Source organism: Pleuronectes platessa, chromosome 11 (assembly GCF_947347685.1).
Source record: "Pleuronectes platessa chromosome 11, fPlePla1.1, whole genome shotgun sequence".
NCBI lineage: Eukaryota > Metazoa > Chordata > Actinopteri > Pleuronectiformes > Pleuronectidae > Pleuronectes > Pleuronectes platessa.
Window position 1 is genome coordinate 11,306,597 of NC_070636.1, and position 10,118 is coordinate 11,316,714.

At 46.3% G+C, this 10,118-nt stretch overlaps 1 protein-coding gene across 1 annotated transcript; it reads left to right on the plus strand.

Moving 5' to 3' along the window:
- Positions 1-299: 299 nt before the first annotated feature.
- Positions 300-3,344, plus strand: sox11a (SRY-box transcription factor 11a). The gene has a single exon (XM_053434428.1). It carries the CDS (start codon positions 446-448, stop codon positions 1,559-1,561), a length of 1,116 nt encoding a protein of 371 aa, XP_053290403.1. The 5' UTR covers positions 300-445; the 3' UTR covers positions 1,562-3,344.
- The last annotated feature ends 6,774 nt before the right edge of the window (positions 3,345-10,118 follow it).

Sequence of the window (10,118 nt, forward strand, 5' to 3'; positions counted from 1 at the left end):
GGGGTTGTGTGCGCCCTGGTGCGCGGTGCTCATCTCAGGAGCGCACGGTGCTAACTGCGTGTTTAATATGCCTGTCTCGCCCCGCGTGTCGCCCCAGACACTGTGTACCACAAAACCCCACCTCCACCCCGACGCGCGCACGGGAGGGGAGGAATAAAAAGGGTTAAGGGGAGTCTTGGATGGAGTCTGCAGGGCGGAGTGGAAGCGACGTGATTGGACGGCTGCGCGTGACGCAAGGGAGATGAAAAAGCCGATAACTAGTTAAGAAGGCAGTTTGTAACTCTGGAAAAAGAGTGCAGGAGCTTGAGACGCACATTACGCAGAGGACGCGAGGACGAAACCGGCGCTTTTTACGCAGAGAGCTGAGCGGTGGTTTTAGTGGAGGGGGACTGTGAGACACTGCGGCGTCCGGACACAAAGTGACTGGGGAGCCGGGGAGGACAAGATGGTGCAGCACACAGACACCAGCGAGACGGACGGGAGCATGTCCAGGGAGGCTACGGACTCGGAGGAAAGTGAATTTATGGCATGCAGCCCCGTGCCGATAAACCCGGACTGGTGCAAGACAGCCACCGGCCACATCAAGAGACCCATGAACGCGTTCATGGTGTGGTCCAAGATCGAGAGGAGAAAGATCATGGAGCAGTCGCCGGACATGCACAACGCGGAGATCTCCAAGCGGCTGGGGAAGCGCTGGAAGATGCTCAAGGACAGCGAGAAGATCCCGTTCATCCGAGAGGCGGAGCGGCTGCGGCTAAAACACATGGCCGACTACCCCGACTACAAGTACAGACCCAAGAAAAAACCAAAGCTCGACAGCTCCAAGTCGTCGGCGCCTTCTCCGGAGAAGTGCGCAAAGATGACAAAGACCCCCAGCAAGAAGTGCTCCAAGATAAAGACTAAGAGCGCATCCAGCAAGTCCTCTCACGGCTACGGCGACGACTGCGGCGTGTTTACCGGCTTCAAAGTTACGAAGGCGGTGGTGAAAATCGAGCTCACGGACGAGGACGACGAGGACGACTACGAGGACTACCGGATGGCGATGGGGATTAAGACCGAGGACGAGGAGCGCCTGAGGCCGTACAGTGTGGCCAAAGTTCCCGCGAGCCCAACTTTGAGCTCCTCGGCGGAGTCCGAGGGCACGAGCATGTACGAAGAAGTGCGGAACAACAACAACAGACTGTTTTACAATATCAAAAACATTACCAAGCAGAGTGCGTTGCACGCTGCGTCCGTGTCACCAGCATCCTCCAGGTCGGTCTCCACATCCTCCTCCTCCTCCTCATCCAGCAGCAGCTCCTCTTCTTCCGGCGAGGAGGCGGACGATTTGCTGTTTGACTTTAGTTTGAATTTCGCCCCCAGCGCCCCAGGCTCGGAGCTGGGCAACCCCAATTCAGGAAACCTCTCCCTGTCTCTTGTGGATAAGGACCTGGACTCTTTCAGCGAGGGCAGCCTGGGCTCTCACTTTGAATTCCCAGACTATTGCACGCCAGAACTCAGTGAGATGATTGCCGGGGACTGGCTGGAGGCGAACTTTTCCGACCTGGTCTTCACATACTGAACTGTGTGAGAGAGAAAGAACGAGATGGAGGGAGGAAGACAAAGTTCCTCTTGTAATAACAGAGAAGGGAGCGTTGAAATTATATATGTGTCCCGGTCATGTTGTCCCTACCGCCCTGCCTCCTCCTGTCTGCGGGTTTTTCCCCCGAAGGGTCCTAGGTGGGAGGTGAAGGGACCAGGAGGCGAGGTGAGGTTTGAGGAATGAGATGCGTATGAAGATGGTAGCAACAAAAAAAAAATAACATAAATAAAAAACAACAGCAAAGTCTGCAGGCGTTTTTTTCTGGCAGCATGACAGGGTTTTTATGGATTTTTTCCCCTTCCAGTAGGTCTGCATTTACTGTTCAGCTTAAACGGACCACAAAAGGGAAAAACGTGAACTTCTATGCATCTTATCCTCTTAAAACTAAAAAAAATAACTGCAGGGAGCTGAAAACGGACTGTGGACTGACTCGAAGCAAATCTGTGAACTGACAATTGTTCAGGATGTTACTTTACAACGGTTTATGTAATTTCTAAATGCCGCAAAAATGTTTGTTTTTTCTCTGTTCTTTTTGTAACTGTTTCCGTTTTACCTCCTGGGTTTGGACAAATTACGCAGCCTAAACCTCTGCAGAGTACAGGTGTGGAGGGGAACATTTTGATACATAACAGACCTCATCTTTTTAAAAGAAAAGTAAGATATTTTCAGGCATATTTTTGTACAGTTCAAAGGGAATGTTCTTACTGTGCTTTCAGTGAGTTTCAGGCACTTCTTCCCTTTATCCTTTGTTTTTACGCATGCAAGGGAGTCCTGGTTTTTAAGGATTAAGTTAAATTAAAACTTGCATCAAAAATGCCTTGTGATTTTAAACTAGGTTTTTGTACAGTTGTAGAGCAGATTTGTTGAGTATTTGTAGACGATACAATGGCATCATGGGGAACACATACCTCAGAGCTGGAACTAGTTTCAAGATTGTATATGTACTGTAATATAGTAAAGTTAGGAGTTTATGTATATCATACTCGTGATATGTGGATGGGTCCCAATCGCAGGTGTGAAACTGGATTTTGGTATTTTTTATGGCACATACTGTTTTTCCCCCCTCTCATTTTTTTGTGCAATATATACTCTTAAGATACAGACCATCAACAATTGTAGCAAGTGATGGAGAAACAGACTTGTGCACTGTCAACATCATTTCATGTTATGATGCTGAAGCCTGTCCGGGCAGAAAAAAATAAACAAATCAGCTGGAACTGATACAAAAACGATTAAATATGGCCTCATGGTGTGATGCATACGTACAGAAACTGATAAATATTGAAACCAATTGAATGTTATTTTGACACGTGCGATTCGGGGCGATGGGCGTGAGTGACACCAAACAGTTTGAATCCGACTGAACAAGAAATTTGGGGAAAAACACAAAGAGTTCTGCGAAAGGACATAGTCTGATAAGAGTGGTGGTCTGGCATTAGTTTTAACAGGCAAGCAAAAAAGAACATTCCATAATCCTGTTTCATGAAATGAAACTTTATTTTAAAACTGAAGACTGCCTTCTTTTTTAAAAAACATTAACCATAAACCTGTATTTTTTATTTCTTGCACTTAAAAAAAAGCAGATATTGTTTATTTTTATGTGGGTCTTACATATGAAGTCTGTTTGATAACAAGGGTTTTGGAATATGACCTAATTATATGCCAAGACGTTTTGTTTGGGAGTTCTGGGCAGTAGTTACTTCACATTCCAAGTGTGAATCTGTCTTTGACTCATCTTTTAATAAATAAGTACCTACCACCATCGACTGTCCTTTCAGTTTGTGAATATATGTACACAGATGTGTTATTTGTTGCGTTTGAAAAGGATGTGATGACAGAGTGATGCCTATTTTGTATGTAGGCGGATCCTCTGTAATGGATGGGCTCAAACTAACATGTGAATTCACATTTAATAAAAAGGAAAAAAGGAAAACTTGTAAACTGCAGTGTCGAGGTGCTTTCCTGTTTCAAATGGTGCTCTCTCTCTATCTCTCTCTCTCTCTGGTGAACTTTCTCCCCCTCCTGACGCCCCCTTCGTGGAAACGGACTGCAGCTTTAAGAAATTGAATTGCCCGCTTGCCTGCGCCGAGCGATGTGATTGGTGGGCCTTCGCCGGTTCCCTTGGAGACGGAGCTGGAAACAGGAGCCGGCTCCTCTCAGCGTGTGGCAGCTCTTAGTCTGTCTGGCTTCCATTCAGAAAAGTAGCACTCTGTCCGGCACAGACACAGCGAGGGAGCTAAGAGAACAGAGGGCTCGGGGAGAAAAAAATTCTAAATGTGACATATGTTCACTCCGGGACAAACAATGCCACTTACTCCAGACTGATACTGTTTTATTCGTGGATATAAATATGGAGGGGACGTTCACAGAAACATGATTCATATGAGAAAGTAAACTCAGGACGGCCAAAGTCCACTAATCCTTCATTATGTCACTCCACCCTGTGGGATCAGGGGTAGTAGGTCAGTGACGGTGGTTTAAAATAACCATGCCAGTCGTCGTCTGCTGCATCCAACGAGGATCACAGCTCTTATTATTACTTCTTAAAGCCTCATCTTCACTTTGGATATTAGATCAAATATCTGGTACGACAGAAAACCAACAAATCTAAAGACAAACACAAATAGAGATAGGCACAAATCATACCAGATCCCTATATATGTCTCACAAATTAAAATAAGTGTGATACTTGACTTTGTATCACCAGTTCTGTTCACCGTGAGCTCATGTATCAGTCTGTGTGTGAACTGATTGCCCCTGAATCGTTCATAAGGATAAAAACACACCTCAGCCGTATATGATGATGTCATATAAGACACACTGTGCCAAAGCATGAGTTCAGGTGATGACATCTTCCTTTGAGAGCCCTGTTCCTCCAGAGGAGCAGAGACGCAGCCGTTTGTCTCCTCTGAGCTCGGCTTAGTGAGGCCCACCTTTAACGAATCGTATATAAAGAAGCACAGACCTCGGCCACAGAGAGATTTGTGTTCATTACAGCAATAGAATCTAATGATGAATATTTGCCATGCATGGCTGCACAGGTACAAGCCCCCCCATTAAGTCCGTTTGCAAATCTGTAATAAAACATTTATCTAGCTATTACTTTACCTGACCTATTGGTCAAAGTTGCTAATGGGTTCCAGGGCTATTCCCAATAGAATCTCCACATTGATTTTGTGTTCCTCTGAAATATCTGCTCTGGGCTAATGCCACCGGTACATGTTGAAATGAAATTAGTGACCCGTTGAAATTTCCCTCTATTTCCTCCTTAAATAAATAAATGGAAATCTAGAATGCTCGGGAGACGCCGGGTGAGATAGCGTCCTCCCAGGAATCCATCGGCGGGGGGGGGGGGATATTGTGGCGACAAAAGAAAGTAATTTCCAATCCCTTGAGCGCTTAAATCATTCATATGACGCTGGATGTCACAGTCAAACGCTGTACGTGACACCTATACAAAGACCCCTGCCACAGAGCCCAGGGCGGGAGCTGGAGCTCCACGTTTGCCAGTTGCTTAAAGTGGACATCTGAAATGTGTCAGGGCTCAAAGAGACACTGTCCCTCTGTGATTGGTCTCTGTCTCACTGAATCCAGTAATGATGCCTGTTATGATTTCCTCACATCTCTCTCTCTCTGTCTCTGTCTCTCTCTGTCTCTCTCTCTCTCTCTCTCTCCCCCCCCCCCCCTCTATACTGACTCTCAACCAGTGAGCTCAGATGCATTACATCACTGCTTAGCTTATGCCGCTGCGCAGTAAGATTCCATGTTGTGTCATCGTTGATCCACATGTGGTCCTTTTCTCCTCCCCGTGGGAGACCGTCTGATATTGCTATGGGAATACAGATACACGTCCTCCATGCCGGAGGTTTCATCATAACAAAAACAACGCACCGTGCCTAAATTTAACCCTGTTTATCGTCTTTTAGCTGACGAGTCGGCAGGATTTACGGTATCTGCTCCAGATCTGACATCTGACATCGGGACGGCAGTTTGACGCCATTTCTGTCCAAGCGAGCTCCTCTCCCTGTTCTGTTATACAAGCGTGACATGCTGTTCGCCGCCGCCAGCGCCTCACACATCCTGCAAGCTGTGTGACAGAGTCTTGAAATGACACACCAGCGGTCGGTCCCCTGTGAGTCCTGTGATATGATCCATGACAGGTAAAAAAGCTATTTGGGCCATAACTATAATTTATTATCTTATGAATCCAGATGAGAAAACGTCACCCTTTTTCTCATCTGGATTCCGGGGACGCCTGTTTACCATGAAATCTTAGATATAAGGACCTTATCCAGTAAGCACTCATCCCTAATGTTGTGCGGTTGATAGTCAGGGGGAATTTGTCGGTGAAATTGCCTGCCTGAGCAGCAGTCCGGTCCCTGTGTCCTCTGCTCCAGTCTTGGCCTGGGGCGACTCCTGCTGCTGTTGATGACTATCCATTTGCCCGGCCCTTCCCTGAGTGCGAGAGGCAGGCAGAGAGGAAGCATCGGCCCCATCTGCTGCACTGATATTTACTATCCCTTCACATTTGCGAGGAGGAGGGGGAGGCAAGGCCCAATTCCCTCATGGTGTTTCAGCACTCTGGCAGATACACACATGTGCACGCACACACACACACACACACACACACACACACGCACACTGGAGGGGAATAAATGTGACAGAGAGACAGATAAGATGCAAATAGATAAAGAGAGTAAAAAGAAAAAAAAGTGCTGTTCATAGAAACCAGAGTTAAACCTGATGCAGCCCGGGATAGAAAACAGCCGGTGTCACAGATATTCAGCGTGTGGCTGGAGGCGACTCACCTGCACGCTCGGCTGCTGCCTGATTCTCCATTCACAACTTCATTGGAGTTTTCCATTATTTAGCAAAGGTAATGAGACATTGAGAAGAAGTTTGCAGGGGGGGGGGGGGGGGGAGCCGCAGCAGCGAGCGGCCGACACAGCAGGTTGTCTGGGGGGGGGGGAGAAACAAATAGTTCAATCACTCCTCCCCTGAATCTGCCCTGACACATGATAAGATCTCATTGGGAGAAGGTCACTTTTTCCCCCTCTGCAGGGAGCTGCTGGAGGTCGCACATCACTCATGTGAATTATCTCTCTCTCCGGAGGAGGAGGAACTCTGCTTCACACCTGCTCTTCTGTTGTTTTTTTCGAAAACCCCAACTCTGAGAATTGCATTAATTGAGCGGAGCCTCCCGGATGACATTTCCACAGATCTGGAGCTCAATAACGCGTTAGATAAACACGCCGTCTGTCGGTCTGCGGAGAAAATAAATCGTTTGTGTTTCCCCACAAACAAAAAAAAGCCACAGTAAATGGGCTCAGTGTAATTAGAGGCGACTTGTGATGACATCCCGGCTCTGTTTAGAGCAATCACACAAGTTGGTTGCTCTGATTGCGGTCAGTATTGTTCCTACTTAACGTTATGTGGAATTAACTGTGAATCTGTGCTGGATATTTATCTTAGAGCTCCACAGCAGCTGCTGGAGGCCCCCGGCCCTTTCCAATAAGAAAAAAAGGTCACAAGCTTACGATTGTGGCCCAATGGGGTCATCGCCGGTGGTAAATCGAAATCATATTCAAATCCAGATTATAGAATATATGAGTGTTTTTTTTTTTTTTAAAGTTACATGCATTTGTTTTTATCGCTTTTAATTCAGCGCTCCATATGTGTTTACACGTTGCTTGTTGACCAGATTATGTTGTTGCTGTCTAATCAAATGGAGTGGATATTAGTGTGTTCTTTGAGCTCAGCGCTCTCTCACTGCATGTGTGTGTCTGCTGAGGAAAGTCTGTTTGGCTCTCAGCCCAGATGCATGGATTTAAAACCACAGCACCGCCCCCGTCATCCCCTCCCCCGTTTTTTTCGGAGTTGGGGATTGGGTGTGTGTGGGTGTGTGTGTGTGTGTGTGTGTTTGTCTGTTGGATTATATAATTTTTTTTTAAAGGTTGTTGTTTGGCTGATGAGATGCAAAACTTAACGGAAACTAAGCTGCAGCGAGGCCCAAGCAGTTTGGACGAGCGCACCGTTTCTGTCGCACAAGCACAACATTGTGGAGCACTCGCAATAAAACAGTGTAAAAGACAAAGTGCCTGCTCTGCTGCAACCCTTAAATTTAATGATACCAGCCACAGACATTCATGACCCCCGACGCTCACCCACCCCGGGATCAAGTCAGGCGGTAATGTAGATTCAAAACTGCAGCTCAATGGGAGTCCGAGCCATTTCCCCCCGAAGCAAGAGCAGAGCCAGCAGTTGGTCATTCATATGCATCTGAAATCTAATACTCTGCCGCTGTGCCCCTCCGTGGCCCCACCTTTCCTGACTCACCAGTGAACCTCGCGCACTCTGACCATTATACACCCCCGTGCTTCCTCCCGCTATCTCTCCCTTTCTTGCCCCCAACTCCCCCCTCTCTCCCCAGTCAATTTGCATGTTACCCAGGTTACACTGTTAGGGTACCCCCCCCCCCCCCCCTCACAGTCAGACTCGACGCAGGGTCTCATGTGATAGTCTTTGCTGCTTCAGTAAATAATTAGCACACCGAATCCTCTGGGGCCCGATACAGGAAGCATGGCTTGCTTACCAGGGGGGCTACGATTCTAATGATCGCTATCCTGCAAGGTTTTTTTTGGGGATAGCGGGCCCCCTGCTTTTCTCCTCAACACACCAAATGTGAAAGAAAGCAGCCGTACACTACACAATTCATTTTTAATGTGAATGTTCATGGAGATAAACAGGCTTGATTTATATATATGGATTAGTAAGGTTTTAGTCTCTGAGACTTAAATGTGTCTGTTTTTGATGAATCTAATGAGAACAACATTGTTGAAAGCTAGATTTAATGATAATGTGCTGTAGTCAATCAAATGAACATGTTGATATACATTTCTATTCTTCGAGACAGTTTAAATCCTTTAACAAATGACATCAACATATTACACAAGAAGCAAGGTTATGTTTTCATTGGCCTATGGGGAGTTTTTTGGGGCATTTTCACAGATTTCCCTGGAAATAATTAATTGATCTTGATCAGGCACATGTATGGGACTGATATCTATGAATGTGTGAAATACTGTTGAATTTAAGGGGACTGTATTATTTTGAAGCTCAATTCTCCCAAATTCTGTGGTGGATCTTGTTTTTAATTTTTAAATCAGGCGCAATAAGGGGCAGAAAAAATGTGTAACATCCATAAACAAGTCCTGATTCAGTAAGGCGCACATTGAAGTCATTGCTTGTTTACTGTTAACTACACCTTTGTACAAAACCACATGTCATTGAATATATTTAGATTTTTTTGGTTACTGCAAAACCATTTGCCCTTCAGGGACATATTAAGTTGAATTACAAACGTTTGTTGTTCAAAAAAAGCTCAGAAAATACAAATTCTTAACGATTTTGCTGAAAGTTTATTTATTAAAAACACTGACAGGACAAGGGCACTTCAGGAGCCAATCAGATTTCAGCTTGGGCCAGTGCCACCCGGTCCTGCCCCTGGATCCACCCCCTGCCCGATTTTATCGTGCAATGCATTCAGTAGATGCATTACGCAGAATTGAATTGTATGTTTTACTCAACCAGAAACATCAGACACTTGCCAGATGCTTGACCCGACAGATTGGTAAAGGAGACACTCAGATAAAGTAAAGCCCTCTCAGGACCGCATCCATAAAATGACAACTCCTGCCAAAAAGTCCATTAACTGCATGTAGATTGTGTCAGCCTGGTCCAAACCATAGACGCAAACAACTTCAGATATTATTGTGAGAGATGAAGAGACCAAATGAAAACGTGCCAGGACCTGAGTGGGACTTGAAAAACATCCCTTCCCTTGTGCCCTCCAGTGCATGTTGACCCCCCCCCCCCCTTCCCAAAAAGGGCAAAACAAATCACATCGATGAATAATTCATGTATATATATGCGAATGAACAATTCATATGCATCGCGCTGAATCTATATCCATTATGAAGAAATGTTACATTCATGAAAAATACAGCACGCCAAAAGCTACTACACCTTAAAGATTGTCAGGAAGCAAGCAAGGAAATCTATATTTCTGGGAGTTAAGCACACAGCTGGCAGCTCCCATCGCCTCCTAACGGGATTCCTGGGTTTATTTTATTTCCTCCCCAGTGCTCCCATCACCACGCGCACTCTTTGAGGCCTAAACTCAAGGAACATGTGGCCTGGTCAAGGCGACAAGCGAGACAGTGCAGAAACGCATTTTACGCGCTACTGCAGCGCACACGGCCTCTGTGGAAGGTTCTGGGTGGTTGTAGATTGTTTGTAGCCGGTGGGGACTGGAGCTATAGTGTCTGAAGAGATGTGACATGTAGCCCCCACTCGTCACCACCGATACACACAAACACTGCTGACACGCGCACACACACACACACACACACACGCACACACTGACTGTAGCCTTCTTTCTCTCCTTCTCTCCTGGCTGGTCAGAGTTATTCATTTCGTTGAGCACCTCAGCCGCCAGCAGAGAAATGCTGTCACTGGGTCATTACAAATACCCACA